The sequence below is a fragment of the Meleagris gallopavo genome, chromosome 1 (genome assembly GCF_000146605.3).
Source record: "Meleagris gallopavo isolate NT-WF06-2002-E0010 breed Aviagen turkey brand Nicholas breeding stock chromosome 1, Turkey_5.1, whole genome shotgun sequence".
Lineage (NCBI taxonomy): Eukaryota > Metazoa > Chordata > Aves > Galliformes > Phasianidae > Meleagris > Meleagris gallopavo.
The window spans coordinates 75,026,589-75,049,032 of NC_015011.2; the positions used below are offsets into that span (position 1 = coordinate 75,026,589).

Below are 22,444 nucleotides of genomic sequence, written 5' to 3' on the forward strand. Positions count from 1 at the left end.
CTTCGTGCCCCACGGCTGGGGCCTCGTCCCAGCTGTGAGGTGCTCTTTGCTGTCTCTCCTTTGAAGCCTGGCTTGGGAAGTGAAGGGAGGGAGGGAGCCTGTGCCCTTTTCCGTGCTGAGGTGGGAGGAGAGGAAGCTCCTGAGGAGGACAGAGGGGAGCTGCCTTAACCGTTCCGGCATGTTTTCCCGAAAGCACGCTTCTCCCGTTGGAGCCGACGGAGGGTACGTACGGCACTGAGCGGCTCTCCCTCGGGCAGTTTGCATTGCGCCCTGCAGCCTGGGGACGGGTGGGGGGGAGCAACTGAGAGGATCTCGGGGTGTAAGGCTGGCATGGGACCCTGCCCCGCGATGGCTGTTTTGCAGTGGGAGTGGGTAGAAGAGCTCTTCTAGGCTGACTGGAAAGGAAGGGAGCTGATGAGGTGAGAAGTGTCTGTCGTGATCTGAGCTGGGAAGTCCAGCTTTGAAGGGAGCCCTTCTGTGAGCCAGGTGTGCGACTGCTATGGTGCCCTCCTGCCTGATGTCCTTCTGTGGCTCCAGGAAAGTGAGAGGGGTTGGTCAAGGTGCTCGTGTTCATGAAAGGAAGCAGGGTGAGACTTTTTTCCTTCTCCTTGCCTCCTTCCAGTACCTGAAGGGAACCTACAGAAAAGCTGGAGAGGGACTTCTTATAAGGATATGTAGCAACAGGATGAGGGGAATTGGCTTTAAAGTGGCAAAGTGTAGATTTAGACTAGATATTAGGAAGAAATTCTTTCCAGTGAGGGTGGTATAAACACTGGAAAAGGTTGCCCAAAGAGGTTGTAGATACCCCTCCCTGGAGGTATTCAAGGCCAGGCTGGGTGGGGCTTTGTGCAACCTGGTCTAGTGGGAGATGTCCCTGCCTATAGTAGGGGAGTTGGAACTAAATGATCTTAAAGGTCCTTTTCAATCCAATCCATTTTATGATTCCATGATCTCTGTCCTTTGCATTGTACTTTTCAACCTCACATCTTCATTCTGAGTAGTTGTATTGTTGAATATTTTGTCATTTTGAACTAACTGTAGAACAAGAAGTTCATCTGTCTGGTGGTGATGGGAATCTTTTGGGGATTAATCATACACCAAATTAGCCTGCTGAGTTGACATCTTTTGTTGTATGATCATTCATTTCAGTAAATGGCAGTGAAATAGAGCATTCATTTTGGTAGCAGCTGAACTAATTGATCCAAATACATCCAGAACCACTTAACTGTTGCGGATTTTCTTGAAGAATTATCCTGCTGTGAGAGGTCATTTCTTTGTTGGCAGGACACAAGCACAAGAGAGTCTAGGATAGTAGAAAAAGTTTAAATAATGACTGAGGAGGGGAGCATGAAACTAAAGATTATGTGCTGATGGATGTGGAAGTAACTTGCTGTTTTCTTGCCTTGTGTTCTCAAAAATAATGATGTCTCTAAGAATAAACAGTATCTTATCAAAATATACTAATTGTGCTTCTGTTTCTATTAATATGCAAATGATTCTGCAAACCAACAAATACTATCCGCAGTGGTTGAAAGGGGCAACTTGATTTTAATTTCATGAAAAAACTAAAGTAGGAACTTTCTCTCAAGAGTATATTTGTATCACTAATAATTTAGATTTTTTTTAAGTTAATTATTTTTTTTTTAAGTGACAAAAAGAGGTTATTATTCCCTCCCTACTTTTTGTAACAACTGTCTCCTTATACAGGAGTTTACAGAAATGTGAAGGAATAAATATTTTGGAAACCACGTTCATTCAAGTGTGTCACCATTCCCTGCTTGAGAAGCATCAACTTCTGAAACCACTTTGGGGCACTAGAGATGTCTGTTTCTCTGTAGCCAAGTGTTTTTTTGCTAACAACAATTAAATAAAGTCCTAGAACAGAGGGCTAGTTGTGACACCAAGACAATGGGAGAGTCCACTGCAGTCTTTTGTGTCATTTGTATCTCATGTTTCTCTTACATATCATGCCTATATCTGGACTTTCTGGTTCTGCCATTCTGATCGGGACTCTGCTTTCCCTTATATGATAGCTGTGTAAAGCTGGATACGTGGCAGAGCAAGTCATCAAGTGAGTAACTTATGTACCATGAAGAAAGCAGCCTTCACTTTGTCTGCTAAAGAAGTTGATGCCCAGTTGTTACGTTGAAGCAATTTCTATATCATATATCTTATTTTAAATGGTTCCTTTAGTAGTACCACACAACTTCTGAACAAATCTCAGAGTACACTTAAAAATATATGAAGGACTAGAGGTGTCCCAATGACTCTTTGAAGTCCTGTCCACAGATGAAGCAAAATTAAGACTCACTTAATGAATCGTATATCACAAGCTACCTAGTTAGTAATAAAGTTAGTGCTGTTACTGGTAGTTTTTACACTGACATCGACTATGTCTGTTCCAGCTGATAGTTTTCTTAAGCTACAATCTAAAGCACAGGAACAATCACTGTCTTTCATTTTTTGTATTATCTGTAGCCATCATGCAGCCATCCATGCAGATCCATTGTTCAAATCCATCTCTCTTCAATTTAGACACAAGAAGCTCCACGTCATTCTCCTTATGTCCAACCAATGGTGAGGCTGAAGTTGTATTTCCAGTAGGCACAGGCACATAGAGTACACATATGCACCGTATATACACGTCTGACCTCAGCTCACACTGTGATCGCATTAGTCACTGGCATCACAGATATGCAGGCCCCTGTGGCTTGTGATCTCAGTGCATTTGCTCCACTCAGCCATGTGCACAAACAACAGAGACTCTTAATCCTGGAAATAATTAGACAGTACTTTAATATAAATATTGAACAGGCAAAGGACATGGCTACACAGTATATTAACCAGCAAACTATTTACATGCAGCTGGGTCTTTTATCCTGTTACTCCTGTTTTCTCACACTTGTTCCTCCTCTACTCATTTAAACTCCTTTTTCCATCTTTTGTCCCTGCTCCTAATCATCCCACAAGAAATTCTGTGCAATTCCAACATGCACTTCATCTGCATCCTGTAATTGTGTCACAGATCCCCCTTAGCCTGAATAATAATCTATAGACCTATTCCCCTTCCCATGAATTCTCACACTTTGACCTTTTTGATTCTCTTACCCTATGCCACCTGAGGAGAGTGAGTGAGCAGCTGTGTTTTACTTAGCTGCCTGCTAGGGTGAAACTACACGATTATGGCATAGAAGGAGAAAAAGAGAATCAATGTTTCTCTCTCCAATCACATTTGCAATTCACTTGTATATAGTTCTGCATCTTAACTAAGGACAAGAACAGCCTCTCACTGAGTTTCTCATCTTATAAAGTACTATATAGAAAATTAATTCAGGACTCCACACTTTGTGACAAATAAAATGTCCAAAAGGTGAAACACAGCATCAATAATTCTCTTGCAGTTCATTCCCCATTCCTAATAATCTCCAGAAAGAAGTTCTTTGGATTTGGGGGAGAAATCGTAAAAGGTTTAGGGCTGGTTCAGCCCAGGTCTGTGACTAATGGGGTAGAGGGACCCACCAACCAATGCTCCAGGAGAGGGGAAATGTGAAAGGATAGGGAGATAGACCTAAGAACAAAACAGTAGCAGCAAGCTAAGGGAGAAAAATAATTCACTAAATGTGATAGTGGAATACAAGGCAATATAAGACAATATAATTGGAACTGAAGCTAGTAAATCAAGTTAAATGAGAGAGTGTCCAAAACCAAAGGCCTTACTCTAATGCTGAAGGCGAGACGGGTAGGGAGCACACACCGCGGAGATGAGAAGTAAAAGAAAGGGAGCATTTTGTGACTCACAAGAAGTTTCATCTTTCCGTCTAAATGGAAAATGGAAATGGAACAGTGAAAATCTGGGATTTGTAGTTCTTCTCTTCTGAGAACCAGGTACCTGGAACTATCGACTATATACTTGCAGGTGCTAGCAATTGGAAACCAAGATCCAAGGGGAGCATCTCATAAGACTGTCTAAGGTCAACAACATGGAACTGGAGCATTAACTCTTTAACTCCTCGTGTACTACATGATGTTATGGTGTGGAATACTGATAACAAAAATCATAAAACCGTGACAGAAACACACTTTCGAGAAAAGATCTTTAAACAGTTTTTAATAAGAAAACATCATATGTTGAAAAATTACCTCAATAGAAAAGAAATAAAGCAATGAAAATATTTAGAAATAAAAAGCAAAATTGTCCATGCAGTCAAGGGAAGTTTGAAAAAATGTCTTAACAATCATGTTTGTATTTCTTCTACATATGTTAACACTCCTCTGCAAATAAACCAAACTTATGAAAACTAATCCTAAATGCAAGCTTTTCTGGTTCCAATTAGCATTTTTTGAACAGTGATGTATTACAGAACTGTTCAGTACTGCTCAGCAGTCTCAATCATTATCCCAGCTCTTTGATGTCATCATACCCTGTGTCTTCAAGAGCAGAGGATAAATCTCTCTGAGCTTCAGATGTTTTGTTTCTTGACACGTTAGGACTCCAGTCTGAAAACATGAAGGGAAGAACACTGATATAAATGCACATTCTGCATGTATTACATCCGCATGATTGTGCAGTTGACAGCATGGGCTGTCTGTTGCCTTCTTCAGAAAGACTTGAGAAAAGCTTATTTTATTCTACTTCCTGCCACATATAAAAATATCCAAGGATCAAGCATACTTTTCCCAATAAACATTTTTAATGAACTTAACAATAATCATTTTTAATGAAAGCAATTATTCAATGTGCCAAAAGAACCCAATTCTGTGTTTTACTACCTCAACTTTAAAAAGCATTTTTTGCTCTCTTTATCTGACATATTACAAATTTAGTAGATCTAGCCTTGTCCTTCCCAAAAGTATGCCCTAATTTGGATCCTCCCAAGGCTACCACAGGAGAATGATTGACCCATTGTCGGTGTTTGAAATCTACAAAGGATATATATTCTTATTATATGTATATGCCTATTCAGCCTTGTTACTGGCTGGAGTAGGGACATGCAGCCTTTATTATACTACCAAATTTAGCAACCCCTGGTATCTTCTGATTTTTAGAAGATTAAAAAGAATATACCTAAATTTATGCATGGTTTCTGTGAACATCAAAGGTTATCAGTACAGCTTAACAACTCTGTCTGAAGTCAAGAGCAGCAAAGGTTGACATAGACACTGAGAATTAAAGTAATATATAGATCTACACAACTTTATACATAAAATTTAAATGAAAACAATAAGGATTTGATTTAAAAAATGTTTTTCAAAACATTTTGAGTCCTAAGATGTTTTGATTGCTTTTTCATATCTTCGGTCTGTCAAATGTATGTTTCACTACCCCAAAAGTGGAGTTCAGCTACTGATCATGTGTTCCACAGTTACAGTAAGTGCATAGATACAGAAAGGTCTATCTTAAATTTTTTTATTAATTCTTTTTTTAATTGTATGGGTTTGGTGAAATTCAGTTCTAGGATAAAATCCTAGCTGAATCCATCCTCTGGCAACTATCTGGATCTATTCCAGCCACTTTCTGGATCTATCTATTTGTCTGGATGAGGAGCTAGGAGACATGATTTAGTAGCTTGTGGTAGCAATGGTAATGAGTGGGCAGTTGGACAAGATGATCTTGTAGGTCCTTTCTAACCTTGTGGTTCTATGATTCTATCTACTGTATTTAAGAATTCACAGAGAACAGGAAACACAAGGCAAGGCCTGTGGCAGAAGAAAAAAAAAAAGATAAGGAATTACAGAAAGTTAAGTTAAAATTCAGAATCAGAAAAAGCTGAGAACACTTCAACTATTTACAAGGAGAGAGAAGAAAAAAGTAGGTAGATAATTGCTAACATGGATTTATAAAAACTAAATCATACCAGATAAATCTGTTTTTTCTTTCTGGTTATCTAAAAGTGCTTTGATAAGGGAGTAGAGAAAATCGCTGTCAACCTCAATGTATTTTTATAAGTAAAATAGAGAAATACATTCTAATTCAAGCCTCAGTAAACAGGATATAAATTCTGTAGGAACGTGATATTCTTTGCATATCTTACTGTACCATATAAGGTTCTCTGACAGCCCTACATACAACCAAATATTCTCATACAGTTCTGAGACAAAATACATGTTCTTATTACTTTTTTCAGATGATACTGCTTGGTATCATCTGGATATAATCTTGGCAAATTTCGGGTGAAAATAGAATAAAATCTAATGACACTGAAAACTGAAGAAGGAGGGAGAAATAAACGACTGCACAAGTAGGAAGATCAGATTCTAGTGGTATGTGTTACGTTGCAAACAGGATTTAGAGTTGCAGCAGGCCAGTTGTCAGAAATATCATCTTGCAAGAAAGGGAAATATCACATTGGTGTTTAAATAGAAGGATATTCTGTAAGACATGTGAACTCAGGTTTAACTGACAGTAGTCAGGTCTTTCTATCATACTGCATAGAAATACTGTAAAATTTTGGTTATGAAACAGTTTTAGAAAGATATGGACCCACTGAAATAGTCTGGGTAGAGATGCAGAATGGTCAAAAGTCAAGCCAACAAGACCTAAGTAGAAAATACACTAATTTAGATTGCTTCATTGTACAGAGATAAAATACAAAACAAAACTGAGGGGAGATATGTCAACAATATCGAGTACTCAAAAGTTTCATTTATCTTTGTGACAGCTATCTATCTTCATGGAAGTCGTAGTTAGAGGCAGCAATTTTAATTTCCAGCAGGCAAGACAAATGAGGCAACAGGCAAGAATTTTATAGCTATAAGGAGAAAAACAACATAGGTATAAGTTACCTGCAGAAGTTGTGAGAACACGTACTGAATTAGCTGAAAGACCAGTTTAACAAGCATCTACCTGGAAGAGTGTAGGTAGATGTGAATCTAATGGGGTTCTTCAAGGCCAAGTGCAATGTGTTGCATGTGGGCCAGGGCAATGCCAGGTGTTTATACAGACTGGGAGAAGAACTCCTTGAGATCAGCCCTGTAGAGAAGGACTTGGGGGTCATAGTGGACAAGAGGCTGGACATGAGCCAGCAGTGTGTGCTTACAGCCTGGAATGTCAGCAGTATCCTGGGCTGCATTAAGAGAGGAATGGCCAGCAGAGGGAGAGGTGATTGTTCCCCTCTATTCAGCTCTTGTGAGGCCCCCTCTGCAGTACTGCGTCCAGGCCTGGAGCCCCAGTACAGGAAGGACATGGAGCTCTTGGAGTGGGCCCAGAGGAGGGGGAACTGAGATGATCAGAGGGCTGGAGCACCTCTCCTATGAAGAAAGGTTGAGGGAACGGGGCTTGTTTAGCTTGGACAAGAAAAGGCTCTGGGGAGACCTCACTGTGGCCTTCCAACATTTGAGAGTATAAAACAGGAAGGGGTACGTCTGTTTACAAGGGTGGATAGTGATAGGACAAGGGGGAATGGTTTTAAACTAAGACAGGGGAAGTTTAGGTTAGATATTAGGAGGAAGTTTTTCACACAGAGGGTGGTGACACACTGGAACAGGCTGCCCAGGGAGGTTGTGGATGCCCCATCCCTGGAGGCATTCAAGGCCAGGCTGGATGTGGCTCTGGGCAGCCTGGTCTGGTGGTTGGCGACCTTGCACATAGCAGGGAGGTTGAAACTAGATGATTACTATGGTCCTTTTCAACTCAGGTCATTCTATGACTCTATGAGATAGCATTTCTTCCTTACAGTGATTAGATAAAGTCTAAGTGATCTTTTGAGGTATGTTCCACCTTGATTTTCCCTGAGTTTGGTACAATAACTATAGGATATGAAAATTAGCAGCAGTGCTCCTCTTCTGGCCTCACCTTTCCATGAATCATTATTTCTGTCACATTCTTCTGAGACCCCAGTGATTTCTTGCTTGCTCTGCTCAGAAAGAGAAGCATCTTCAGGTCCAGGAGAATCTGTTACATCATCATAACCACCTTCCAGGTTATTTCCAGGCAGTGGTGGGACTTCTGAAACAGTATAGGTATTAACAGTAATAGGGATAGAACTTCCACTAGAGACAGCACTAGCTTATGATCCAAAAATAAGTCCTGCAATAACAACAGTACTATGATAATGAATGGTAAGAAACTAAGGTTCCTCCTGAGGACTCTACAGTATGTCACAGTGATATAGCTCCAATAATTGTCATACGTTGTTGTAACAAGTAGAAAGCAGAAAACAACATAGAGGATGAACAGGAATAGGACAAACATATGAAAGAATGCAGTTAGTGGAAAAATTTATGTCAAAGTAGTCTTCCCCACTTTGTTTCATAATTGCACAATAACAAATTGCTCTGTAAAGCACCTATTTCCTCGTATTTTCATTACTTTAACCACTCTCTGTTAAACTTCAGTGAAATAGTCTAGCTAAATAGCTGCCCTGTGCTGTCACCTCTGGATGTTTGGATACAAACTTGGGCCAAACCTTTGGAGAAAAATATTTGCAGTTCTTTTTCCCTGTCTCTCATTTTCCACTGTCTTTAGCGAGGGTATCAGTGAAACCGACCACAGATGCTAATGAGGGAAAGATGCCCTAAAACAGAGTTCTGTTCTAAGAGAGCTTTCCAGAGCAGGTTTGAGTGTACAAATGAAGACGAAAAAGTGCTGAATAAAGCCAGATGCATGTTTACTTCAGAGCTGCTTGCGTGGGCTTGGCAGACTTGGGAATCTGAGGGTAGGAGAGAAGAATTATGGGAGAAACCAGAAGCACCTCTTGGCAGAATTCAAACTCGTTAATTCCAAAAATTGTTCAGGGAGATAAACAAACTCCAGGATGTCAAGTTCAGATTTTTCAGGGGCATCTAGCTCAATAATCTGTACTTATCTGGAAGTCATCCCCCAGTAAACCTTAGTTTTCAGTGTTCTATGGTATATACATGCACGCACAATATGTATATAATCAATACACATGTAAAATTAAAATTTATTCAAAGTGCTCCTATTTCATTTTTTTCACCCATTATTCAATAGTCAATCTGGATTAGAAAAAGAGATCTTATTTGGAATGATTTTCTTAGTGAAACCTTCAAAACAAGTAAGGAAAGTAAAGGGTTAAAAAATTTAAATAAAAGTTTAAATAATTAAAAACCTAAATATAATAAGTTCAGTAGAAAATAAAAGACATTACAGCAGAAAACTAGAAATATGGGCAGCTGAAGTCCAAAACTGGTTGTGCTTTTGGCAATAGATTTACCTGAGAGAAGGCAATATTTATGTGACTGCCTTGATTATCACTAGGAAAATACAATTCTTCTCCCCATATCTGGCAGATAGCATTTTTTCATCACTGGGGTAAAAATTTCCTATTCAACTCCAATAATATGCTGTGTTTGTTTGTTTGTTTGTTTTCTGTCCTAATTCCCCCCATTCATGTAAGAAATTAAGCAACAGTTTGCATGGTATTACATTTATAGTTTCTAGTGGCTCGATCCTGTGAAGACTGAAATACCACCAACAAAGATTTATTTTATTTTCAGCATCTTGTGTAAAGATGATGATTGGAGGCTAAGTTTTCCTGCTTTAAACACCTGTAGCAAAAGCTTTTTTTTCCTTATTTTTTTTTGTGAGGGAGTGGGTGGGGTGAGGAGTAAGGGTTTTGGAGGCTGGCATGCTGAACTATGTTCTCTGGCTGCAGTGGGAACAGCACAAAATGAATTATCCCTTAGAGAAGAATTAGTAGAATACACAGGACAGGAAACTCCTCAAGTGTAGGAACTGTTTTGTTTCCTGGTAAATGTGCAAACTACACAGTTTCATACTGAGGCCACCAGAAGAAATTAGCTTTAGTTTGTTTCTCTTGATGAGAACAAGACACGCATACCTGAGAGGACAGACATCCCTTGCTGTTTCTTCATCAGTTTGTAGTCAATCTCCTCATAGACAACCTCATTGAAGGAGTCATAGGATAGCCTGAAGCCTGAACATAAAATGCATGATCATTCACAGACTCTGTCCATGCTCAGGCCATACTTTTCGTGACTCAGGTCATGAAAAGAAGGAGGGAGCTAACAGCGTCTACACAGTCTGGTTACTACGCAGAAAGTCACTAAGAGGTGCTGGCTAAGAATAAATGTGGAGAAAAAGTTTATTTTGACAGAGACCTTAGATATTGGGTGAGGAAGCAAGTTTGGATTTGGAAACAAATCCATTAAATTTATTCTATCTCTGTGCATATCTAAGTTTCTTTGTTTAAAGTTATGTTTTGTGTTATCTTCTAATAGCCCTTTCATTACTCAAGAGACTGAAAGCTTTCCAGATGTTTATGGCACTTCAGGGAAAGATCTCATGCAGATCCAGTCTGAACTGGAGATATTACTACTCATTTGTCTGAGATCTAATGTGCTACGAGCTATGAGGTTTCCAGTTGCTGTATTGATTTGATATTCTAAAAGCCACCTTTAGTAAGTTGGCTGTCCTTCCTTGCATTTCTGCTGTTTCTCACTGGAAAACTGTTTCTCCAGACTGACTTCACTTTCCACTCTCAAGTTGTTCCCCTGTCTCTGTTTCTCCCCACATAGGCAGGTCACTTCAAGTATCCTACAGAGGAAGACCAGGCTCAAGACTCCCAGTAGTTGTCCTGGCTGCTGTCAGTTTCCAGTTGTACTAATTGACAGAGAATGAGAGAAAATCTCAGCGCAGCAGCAGGTGTCATTTACCTCAGCCACCCATCTCCCCTTCTCCCCTGGACAGCTAAAAACTTGCCAGCCATTTCAAGGAAGCATTTTATACCAACACACCTCTCTGCTGTGCCCTGGCTCTTTGGATCTGTCCAGCAAGTATGGCAAGAACCAGGCAGAGAAGGGCCCCCAGGATGATGCAGAGGATGACAGGTGCTGAAACTCTCTTGGTGTTTGTCACTGAGCGGCGGGCTGAAACTAAATGGAAACAAAGAGGCAACACATAGGGAAGAACCCAGTAGCCCAAAGGCTGCTCCTCTGAAGCCTCCTCATGTGCTCAGGTAGCAGAGTGAGGCAGGCCACCTGCTGCATAATTTCTGCTCATTGAGAAAGAATTCAGCAGCTAGAAATAGTGCCATTCATTTCTCCTTTACAAAAGACTGTGGGAGATGCTTCCCGATGAGCTGGAATATCTCAGAATCACAGAGCTGCAGGGGTTGGAAGGGACCTCAAGAGATCATTGAGACCAATGCCCCTGCTAAAGAAGGTTGATATATTTCAGATTTACCTGTTATGCAGTATCAGTGACAAGGAAAGTCCCTAATTTGATGGGAGGAAGAAAGGGTGAAGAAGGAATATTTTACCTGCTCTAGTGGAAGGTGCTGTTGTTTCTGTCACGCCTACAAAAGGAAAGTGAGTCCAGATTAAGGAAGAGGTAACTGAAAAGTAGGAAGAATATATTCATACTGTTTGTGAAGTTCCTTCAGTCAGAACTATAAAGAGGCTAATCACTGGGATGGACAGATGGCATAATATCCCTCTATCCACCTCCCTCCCCAGTTTGTGTGATGAACCAAAGGACCATTTTACTAACCTGAGCAATCCACGGCAGCATCCTCCTTGTGATCACAGTTTTTGCCGAGCAAAGGCTTGGAAGGACAGTCCCAAAGTGACAGTTCTGTTCCTTTACAGTGGACCTTCTCCAGCCAGATGGGACCTGTCCCCTCCCCAAAGGCAGCTTCACTCAGAGCAGACACAGCAGAACCACAGCCCAATTGCCTGCATACAACATTAGCATCTGCCACATCCCAGGAATCATCACAGATTGTTCCCCAGGAACCCTGATTCCAAATCTCCACTCTTCCTGAGCACGCATCCTCTCCTCCTACAACACGTAACTTCTCCTTGTCTGCAGAATAAAAAAGCATCTGTATTGCCTGAATAGCAGTAAGGTCCATAGAGACTAATTAGGAAAAAAAAAAAGGGGTAGGAGTACCTGAGCAACTTGTAGAGTTTGGACACTCAGTAAATGTGGCTGGAGTCATTGTTCCTTTTCTTCCTGCAGAAATTAAATACTGAATTAAATAATTAGATTATTCTCTGGAAAGAGTGAAGGAGTGTAAACTTCCTGAGCATTAATCACCAAGTGCATTTTTCCTATAATAAATGTGTAACCTATTTAGTAGTTGATGTAGTAGTTGGCATTTATTAGTGTTTGGCTATTATTGTATATTAAAAAAATCTTTAAACTCTCTGATGACTTTGTTTTCTTTTCTCTTGAAGTGCCTTTCAAGAGATCTGAGTTATCTAAAAATTATTTATATTTCAGTGGGAACCCACAGATATGAAATACTGTCCTAAAAGCAGGCACCAGAAACAATAATTTAGAACTGAACTAACATAAACTTGCACTTGGTTATGTGCATGCATTTGTATGTATATAAACACTGCTTTGCATTCATACATATAGAAATACATACTTGTCTCTAGTCTTCTGTCAGGGGTTTCCCTTGGATTTTAACACTGATATCACTTTAATTTACTCATTTTCAGCAGAGATGTAGACAAAATGTTTGTAACAATTTCACGAAACTGAAAATAATATAAACTGGAAATAAATAAACATGAGGTAAGCATCATATTGTCCATGTATGCATGTGCAGATGTATGTATATTTGGGAGATACTGCATGGATGCATTCGTACTTACCAGTGCAAGAAATATGGGTCTCTTCTGCTCGGTTATCACATGACTGAGGATCCCAGGGGTCTGACTGACATTGCCAGAGAGAGCTGTGTTGCTCAGTGCACTCAATGTGATCCAGCCATGTGGGCCCAGAACCTCTGCCATATTTGAAATCTCTTTCAATTTCCCCACCATCTCCACAGTTCAAGTGTTTGCATACAGTTACTGCAGTGAGTTGGGACATACGATTGGAGCAAATGCTCCCCCATGTCCCATTGTAGAAAACTTCTAGCCGTCCAGCACAGCCACTGCCATTCACCAGCCTGAGATCCAGGAACTCTGAAAGTGAAGATATAAAAATGGAATCAGAGGACACGATACAACACACATTTCATTGTCTTGTTTCCAAAGATCAACCATTCAGTAAGCATTACTCTTCAAACAATAGGGGCCACTTCCTTAGTGATTTTGACTATTGTCCCACTCCAAGAATCCACAGGAGTGGCCAGTACTTTATCATTCAACTGATCTCAGGGCATACAGTTTTCTTTGAGGCTCCTGTTGCAGCTGGTCACACGCTTTTCTAGAGGTGAGGAAAGTGCAGATATCATACAATGGGAGGGATATTGCTCCCTCAGCTCCCGCCTAGAGTATCAGGGACATGAGAGTTGCCTGACTGGCAATGAAGACTGAGGTTTGTTGAGTACCTCAGTTTCCTCCATGTCTGTTGAAGCCAGTTCTATCTTCCCATTTATCAGAGGGGCGCACCCTCCTTTTCCTGTCTCTTCTGACTGATGTACTGTAGAATCTCTTCTTGTTATTTTTCACATCCCTCACCTGATCCCATCTCTGTGCTTCGTCTTTCCTCATCCCACCTCTGCATGCCTAGATGGCACCCCTGCATTCTTCCCATGCCACATGTACTTGCCTCAACTGCCTGTACATGACCTTCTTTTTCCTCAGTTTGACCAACAGGTCCTTGCTCAGCAAGGCTGGTTTCCTGCCTCTTCTTTCTTATTTCTTATTGATTTCTTATGTAGGGAAATGGAGAGCTCTTTTGCTCTCAGAAATGTTTCCTTAAAGAGCTACCACCACTGTTCAATTCCTGTGTCCCTAAGGACAGCTTCCCAGGGAATTCCATTCAATAATTTCTTAAATAGACACAACTTTGCTCTCCTGAAGTTCAGAGTCTTGTCTCTTCTGTTTGCCAGGCTACAGCCCAGATCACCTCCAATCTTAACTTCTTTAGTGATCTCCGTGTTGGTGAGCACTGGGTCCAGTAACACGTCATCTATGGTGAACCAGGAAGTTATCCTCAACAGACTCTAGAATTTTCCTGGATTGCTTGCAGCCTGCTGTGTTCCTTTCCCAGTAGATGCCTAGATGTTTGAAATCCCCCATCAGGATGAATGCCTGTGAGGTGAAGCAAGAAGACTTTGTCCACAGGCTCCCCTTGATCAGACAGCTTGTAGTAGACCCCGATAATCAAATGTGCTTTGTTGGTCTGGTCCCTAGATTTAACACACATGCTCTCAATCTGAGGGTGGCTGTTTCACAGTGGCAGTTCTTCACAATCTATCCACTTCTTAATATAGAGAACTCCCCTGTCCCTCCTGCCTTGCCTATTCCTTCTAAAAATCTTGCAGCCCTCTACTGTAGTATTCCCATCATGTGATTAATCCCACCATGTTTCTGTGATAGCATTTAGGTGATATGATAGCTTTCTAGTTGGACTGTGGCTTCCACCTCCTCCTGCTTATTTCCCACGCTGCATGCATTAGTGTAGAGTCACTTCAACTGTGCTATCAGCCACATTCCCTTCTTGGAGGAACCCTCCCACGTTCCTCTGGGACAAATTTGAGATTTGCAAAAGCTGTTTCCTAAAGTGACAGCTCTCCTCAGCCTTTCTCTATCATTCAGAAGTATATCCCCTTCTCCCATCAAATCTAGTATAAAGCTCTACTGATCAGCCCAAACCGCTTGCTCCCCATTATATTGCCCCTCCTAGTGAGTTGTGTCCCATCTGATGTCAACATGCCCAGCCTCCTGAAGGTACATCCAACATCACAGTACTCAAAACCCTGAGCATGACACCATCCACACAGCCATTCCTTCAGCTGGTCTGTTCTCTTCTTTCTGCCTGGATCCCAGTTGCCCAGGGATCCCCTGATGAAGGGGAAAAATACCTATGCTCCTGATTCCTTTAAAATCTTTCCAAAGGAAATGAAGTCTTTTTTTAATATTTTGTATGCAATTTCCTAATTGCAGCCTCCTATGACTCAGCTTGAAAGAGCAGGAGCGGATAGTAGTCCTCCAATTTTATTAGACCTGATAATGCCTTCCTGATGTCCTGACTGCAGGCAGCGAAATTCTCTAGAGAAAGAGAGTTTGCCTCTCTCTGGGAGGCAAATGGGTGCCTAGTGACCTTCACAGAGGAGTCCACAATTATTAAGACCTTTCACCATCTTTTGGTGGCATCGGTTCTGATTTGGGTCCTTGGTTGGACCATATTAATGTGGTTGTCCCTTTCTAGGTTTGAACTATTATCCACACCCTCTTCTCTTTCCATCCTCAGTTCTTCATATCTGTTGGTGAGAGGGACTTCAGAGATAAGGGAGAGATTCCTCCTGCTTCAAGAAGAGACTGTGGTCCAGTCTCCCTCATGCATGTTTTTGCTATCATGCCTTCTCATGGCTGGAAGCTTGCTTAACTTCCCTTGTTTAACTTTCTAAGGAAGCAGAGTTCCCCTCTAGGTCAGTCTTTCTAAGCTGTTTGTGCTCCCAAAAGCAGCATTGCAATTTGTCCATTTCATTGCTACTACTTGCTAGCTTCTGACCAGAATCCTTCCTTTCCTGCTCGGCACAAGTTAAAACCACTTTTGGCAAACCTTTACTCTTATAGACACCATCAACAGAACTTGCCAGCTCTGCTAAGCTGTCCCAGTCCCCTTTGGAACCCTGTTGAAAACATATTGTAGGCCCTGGTGTGCCTCACAGCAGAGCAACACACTATTCTCCTGGAGTTTTACACCGTAGCCTCTCTGTATCCCCCAAGCTGACATTCTTGAACATGGGCTCTAGGCCAGTGGAGTTCTTCCCAAATCTTTCCCATCCAACAAGAGCTTTCTCTGGTCTGTCACAGTCTTATTTTCCCACCTGTTTATATACACAATTTGTACCTTCCCCCAATATGGGTGCAACACTTACACTATGAAACAATAAGACATATTCACAATACCAGAATCAAGACTTCCCTGGAACTTCAGAATTACTGCAATTAGTCCAGTCCCAGGGCATGCTATTTTATGCTGGAGTGTCTTACACACATATTACCTGCTATTATGGGCAAAACAGTCTCCACTTATATTACTTATTGCCACTTAACAGAATTTTAACAATTGTTTTGGGTAATAAGAAGGAAAAAAAAAAGCAGAAAAAAATTAACAATTAAACAAATGCATAGAGAAACACCTTGAATTCCCTTTCCCACTCCTACTAATTGCCATTTAACAACACCCTCCTTCATTTACCTTCTACGTTCTCTCCCCAAAACAGCTCAGAAAAATGAGGAATGGAAGCTGCAATCAGTCCATAACAGGTTGTTGTTTCTACTCCTTTGTTCTCCTTCTCTTTCCCTACTTCAGCATGGAATCCTTCCCCCGCAGAATGGCATCCTTCATGAATGGATTCAGTGTAGGTATCCCACAGGCTGTAGTTCTTCAAGAACTGCTTCAGCATGGTTTCTTACCATGAAATGGAGTCCTTCTGGAATAGAGTGCTCCAGCACGTGTTCCCTGAGCTGCAGCTCCTCCCAGACCACCTGCTACAGCATCAGGTCATTTCTACGGGCTGCAGCTCCAGCCCAGGACATGCTCCTGAGGGGTTCTCCATGAACTGTGACCACCTTCAGGCCACATCCACTGCTGCACCATGAGCTCCTCCACAGGCTGTGGGATGCTCACATAAGATCAGTTCATGAAGAATGACAATAAATTAAATTAATCTTTCTTAAGTTGAGAGTCTTTTCCCTCTATGGTAATTGGTGAGCAATCTCCCTGTATTTTTTCTCAACCCATGAGCTTTCTTTTTATCTTACTTTCTCCCCCTGTTCTAATGACTAGGCAGAGTAAGAGAGTGGCTGTGTGGTACTTAGCTACCTGCTGTTAACAACCACATCCCTGCCATCTCTACAAATCCCTACAAATGCCTTCACTGAAGGGAATTAAATTTCAACTCTTTGGAAGGGTAGATAACAGCAGGACAAGGGGAAATGGTTTTAAGTTGAGGGAAGGAAGATTTAGGTTGGATGTCAGGGGGAAGTTTTTTACTATGAGAGCAGTGAGGTGCTGGAACAGGCTGCCCAGAGAGGTTGTGGATGCCCCGTCCCTGGAAGTTTTCAAGGCCAGATTGGATGGGACCCTGGGCAGCCTGGTCTAGTATTGAATGTGGAGGTTGGTGGCCCTGCATGTGGTGTGGGGGGGTTGAAAATTCATGATTCTTGAGGTCCCTTCCAACCCGGGCCATTCTGTGATTCTGTGAATGGCAGTGCAGAAAGTTGGCCTTTTTTTGCGCTGCACTTTTTCATTTTTCTCTGCTCCAGTATGACTCCTTCTCTGCAATCCCTTCAGGGGTTGTACTTGGTCCAGTGTATGCCCTCCACAGGTTTCAACCCTTTCAAAAGTTTATCTGTTCCTGTGTAGTTTATTCACAGGCTACAGCCTCTCAAAAAGCATATCTCCTCCAGCAAGGACTGTCACCTTCTAAGTCATGTCTCCAGCAATGTCCCCCAGATGTCTACTCTATTTCTCCTCTCTCTTGCTGCTGGCATTCTTTTTCAAATATGCATGAGCAGAAGCACCATATGTTCCTCTGATTTGTTAATGTTTTGGTGTGCAGTGGATTGTTTCCATAAGTTTCAAAGCCAGCTGTTGCTGACTATCTGTGAAGTACTAAGGCCTGAACAGTAGGCTTTGAACCTCTAGATAAATCTCACAACTCAGAGTTATATATTGATATATTGTCAGTATCCAATCATTAGCAAAATGTATCATTAGCAAAAAGTATAATTTCATGGTTTTATGTTTTTTTTTTTTGGTTCTCAGTATTCCGCATCAAAACATCATGTAGTATACTGGGAGTTAAAGTGTTAATGCTCCAATTCCAGGCACCTATCCCTATACATTACGGAAGCCATGGGATCTGGCCCTTCCGGGTGGGGCGGTCTCTTACTGCCTGGCAGTGGGTGCTGCAGGGTGCTTTCCTGGCCATTCCAAGCTTTTCAGGTTTGAGTCGGTCTCGGGAACTCTCTCTCTCCTATCTTATTTGATTTATTAGTCTCAATTTCAATCAGATTGTATTATATTGTGTTATCTTGGATTCCGATATCATAGTTAGTAAAATAAGTTTTCCTCCATAGATTGTTGCCACTGTTTTTTTCCTCCCTTCCTTCCCATTTTGTGGGGTGAAGGGGGAGGGCAGGGGCCTACTGCCCCCCTGTCACGGGCGTAAATTGATCTAGTTAACTCCGTGACACATAATTATTGGCAAAGTATGCATCTTGGGCAAAACATCTCATTATCAAGAGATGTAGCTTAGAGAAAGTATTATGAGAGTGTGTTAACCTCTCCCTGTTTGGAAGCATATTGTTAAGGTCTACTAGCACACAAACCTCCTTGGTTCCTTCTTGAGCCCTCTCCAGGCTTGTGGTGGAATCCAAAGAGAGAATGAAACCAGATGTTTCCTCCTAATTGTCATGTAAATGTGTTTATTCAATAATATAAAAGCTGGATCCTTTTATAGTGAAGTTGGAGGCCTCAACTATGACTGGATGCACTGAGTAGGACTTCCCGGTTGCTGGGAAGGCTCTCCAAATCCTCTCTGCAACTGGAGCTCCCCAGCAACTGCAAATCTGGATGATGGTAGAGTATTAGGGCAATTGGTGATGTATCTTTCTTAATGGCTATTGCTATTACTCATGCAGTAATAGTTAGGCGCATTGCCTTGTTCTGTTTTATTCTTGCTATCTCATTGCACTTATTATCTAATTGCTTTAAACTTAAGTAAAGATAAACACACTTCTTTAATGAGGTGTCTGTGACCTTTGTGCTGACCTTGTCCACTGGTAAACAGTCTGGCACTTGACAGTTGATGACCTCCTTCTGCACAACATGCAACCACAGCCTCTTGATATAGCAACCCTCCAATTCATCCCTCAAATCTCTCAGCATACACTTTTGCGTGTACATGTCTGAATGCAAAATAAGGACTTCAGTACACCCTTTGTGATGATGGGCCATGCTTGCAGACAGGACAAGCTGTTCAAGCAAGGCTTCACCAATTCTCAGCTTTCCCATTTGTGTTCTCTTTCAATTCACAGGCTATGAAACATATTCTTTGAACATACCTGAGCATAAGACTCCAGCATCCTCTTTGTGTTGGCAATTGTGATGACCCCATACCCTAGAGGGACATGCCCAGATATTGGATTCAGACCCAGTGCAGTTCACGTCATCCAGCCAGATTTGTCCTGAGCCTTCTCCATAGTGAGCAGAGTCTAATGCCTTGATGGCATATCCACATCCCAGCTGTCTGCAAATAACATTTGCATCTGATAGATCCCAGTTATCATCACAGATAGTGCCCCAGATGCCATCATGATAAAGCTCCACTCTCCCAGCACAGCGTTTTGTTCCATTCACCAGCCTGATTTGCTGGCTCTCTGCAAGAAGAAAATGCAACCGACAGTATTGAATATATTGATAATGCACTGGTCAATTTAATGAGTGTATATTTAAAGCAAATTTGAGGCATCATGTTCTTGTTAGATTCCAGTTCATTTATTATGATTTCTTAGGCAGAACTCCCGTGATGCTAAAACCACATAAAGGCAAAGGACTACTCCTGCAACAGGTAAATGTTTAAGTAATTCCTGTTGGTAACTGCAAATGGGTAGCAGTAATCTAGTAATCTACTCGTGATAAGTATGTGCAAACATCACCTTATTTTAGAAAGTCTGAGAAGCTGTTTTCTAATTAAACGCATTTAGTTCAGAAACAGGTACTGCAACAGATGCTTTACAAAATAAGAGATATGTAGCAATAGTACTTGTTTATGTGTATATTCAGAAAGGCTGCATGTGCCTATACATGTATAGAAGAGTCACAAAACCAAATCTATTCATGTCTTTGATGTCAGTTAAAATGTGGATAGTCGCTGACAAACTAGTGCTTTTATGACTTCTGTATTCTTTTGTTTCTTTTTGATTCTGTGAGCTAAATTCTTTAAGAATTATTTTAAGAATTTAAGAATTATTTTAAGAATTCTTTCTTTCTTCTTGCTTCTTTGACTATCATTTATCTCTTAGTGTATACAAGTAGGTGAGTTTCACAAGCTCTGATCCATGCCTATTTAAGATCTGGTGAGACCACAGCACAAGGTTGGCTAGAGTTAACCCTAGAAAGCATTCTGTTCTTTTCACACAGTGACTCACCAGAGCAAATCACACCAACATCTTCAGCAACTCCTGCTGACAGCACCGGAGAATGGGAGGTCTTGCAGAGCACTAGCTGAGTCTCATTTCCATCACACTGGACACTTCTTAAGCCCACAGGACCGATGCCTCGTTCAGACCTTGGAAGGTAATAGGCTCTCTTTGCTGTTCCACATTGGAGCTGTCTGCATACCACATGAGCATCTTTGATGTTCCAGTCATCATCTAGGACTCTGCCCCACATGCCATTGAGGGAGATTTCAACATGCCCATCACAGCGGCTCTGACCATCTGAGAGTCTGAGTGATTCAGCAAGACCTGGGCTCAAAAAGTTTGGAAAATGCATTGAATAAAATTTTCTGCTGTAGAAAATAACATGCACAGTAGAAATAACATGCAGGGGAGAGGTGGAAGTTAAAATTATATGATGGTAAAGAGTATTTCACACCAGTTATTAAGGAGATAGCCTGTGGCAAGGCTTTGCTTGCTTCTATGCCCAGAAGATTTTGCAATAGGAAGCAAGAAAGACATGCCCAACTAAAAGGCTAGGTCCTCCTAGAATCAGGCACATCTGAATAATGTGATTTCCTCTAGAGTGAAATCCTACTAAATGAAGTTTTTATGCTGAAACTGGGTACAGAAGGGAGATGGGTGGATAGTGAAGGAAGGAGAAGGATGTTAAGTATAAGCTGACATATACAACTTGGCAAAGTGAGATCACAAAGATTGCTTTGGTCTGAAGTTTCAAAACCTGAAAAAAACCATTCCTGACTTACCTGAGCAAACAACAGTGGCTACTTCTTTGGCTGAACAAGTTGGATTGCCCAAAGTCACTTGAGCACAATCCCACAGGCAGGACTCTGTCCCTTCACAGTGAAAAGCATCTCTCCATACAGGTCCATTCCCATCCACAAAACTGTCTCCTGTCTGGATTGACTTTGCATAGCCACAGTTCAGCTGATAGCAGAGAACGTTAGCAGCCTGCAAATTCCAGTGGGAGTGGCAGAGTCTTCCCCATGTATCTCCATGGCGGATTTCCACGCTGCCAGAGCATGTGGTGCCATTCACTAGTCTGCCCCCTGGGCACCCTGAATATAAGAGAAAATGAATACCAAGATGTCATACTGGTAACTGCTCATGAGCATGAACTAAAAAGTGGCTTGGAAATGAATTTTCCTTAGCAATGAGAAGGAGCAAAAATGACTCCACTGGCCACAAGAATTTCCATACATATAACTAGATTTTAGTCCCGCTGCTTTACTGAGAAGAATGATTAGAAATCAGAATCTGATCTCCTGTAATTTTTAAACTTGAGGCACTAGATTTCAAGGCTCTTAGTGAACCTTAACTACTCTGACCAGGTGTCTCTCAACTCAGACCATTGGTCCAAGGACTTAATTAAGCCTGAACCAGGCCTTCAGTCCTCGCCTTAATTATGTAGTTGGTGTAACTGTCCTGTCTTTTGCTGTTCCTGACTTTTCACTCCAGTTCAGCCCTCCGTGTTTGGATCCTTCAGACTATACCCTGGTGGATGCACTCATATTGTCTCACCATCTGGACCCAGCTTGTTCTCTCCTGAGGAGCAGCCTTTCCCTTGCTCTTGCCTGGCATGAAGAGCATTTCATAGAGAATGAGCAGCCTTGTGGTAAGTGCAGCCTCAGCCCCTATAAATACCTGTAGCAGCAGGCGAAATACAGAGATTGGCTGTACAGATACCCTCTGGTTTTTGGGTCCATATCCGTCTCAAAGAAGCCATTTTTCATTTCTCTCTTAGCCCTTTCCATTGCTTACCTGAGCACATCACACGAGCAACATTTCCAGCAGGGCATTTGTTCTGATCTAGTACACTCACAGAACAGTCTCTCGAGTATGAGCCATTCTTCTTACAGCTGAATGTACCGTTCCAGAAAGACCCATTTCCTCTTCCAAAGGACTGTCCATCTGGTATTGATAGTGCAACTCCACAGTCCAGATGCTGGCAGAGATCATTGGCAGCTGGAAAATTCCACAAGTAGTCACAGAGTGTTCCCCATGAGCCTCCATGAAGAAGCTCAACTCTCCCTGAACATGTGGTACTGCCATTTGACAACCTGTATCCGCCGTAGCCTGTAGGAATAATGAAGGATTTAAGCATTTCTATTATTATTTAATGCTATCACATTGAAAATTGTAAGAGAGATCTAGTTTACTAACACTTTCTGTGTCCCAGGTTACTGGGTAGAGTGGTAGGACAGGAAGCACATAAACCAACTCTGAAACAATTATTTATTCATCCATGCTGTAGCCTGTACTATGTGACTGAAAGTCTTTTAACTCCTGAATTTCCCTCTCTCCTTCTCTGCTTTGTTCTCTTCTCCCCCCAAAATGCTGCTGCTCTGTAGAATCTTTTTTTTTT

General features: G+C 41.6%; 1 protein-coding gene across 1 annotated transcript; it reads right to left on the minus strand.

The window, feature by feature from the left end:
- Positions 1 to 1,719: 1,719 nt before the first annotated feature.
- CD163L1 (CD163 molecule like 1) lies at positions 1,720 to 22,183 on the minus strand. The gene is made up of 12 exons (XM_019617860.2): positions 21,841 to 22,183; positions 20,826 to 21,137; positions 20,050 to 20,367; positions 18,964 to 19,278; positions 12,586 to 12,900; positions 11,873 to 11,935; positions 11,471 to 11,785; positions 11,241 to 11,276; positions 10,717 to 10,854; positions 9,801 to 9,896; positions 7,793 to 7,945; positions 1,720 to 4,497 (listed from the first exon to the last, which is right to left on the minus strand). The coding sequence occupies exons 1-12, from the start codon at positions 22,181 to 22,183 to the stop codon at positions 4,394 to 4,396; spliced, it is 2,508 nt and encodes an 835-aa protein (XP_019473405.1). The 3' UTR covers positions 1,720 to 4,393.
- Between the last annotated feature and the right edge of the window lie 261 nt (positions 22,184 to 22,444).

What these genes read in the sequence shown, in the direction of transcription:
- CD163L1 (XM_019617860.2), bottom strand. Translation starts at nt 22,183, where the DNA reads ATGCTTAAATCCTTCATTATTCCTACAGGCTACGGCGGATACAGGTTG. An exon ending in TGTTGGTGTGATTTGCTCTG is followed by an intron (nt 19,279 to 20,049) that starts GTGAGTCACTGT and finishes TTCTTCTTGCAG; the next exon opens with AGAGCCAGCAAATCAGGCTG. An exon ending in TGCTGGAGTCTTATGCTCAG is followed by an intron (nt 12,901 to 18,963) that starts GTATGTTCAAAG and finishes CTTCACTTTCAG; the next exon opens with AGTTCCTGGATCTCAGGCTG.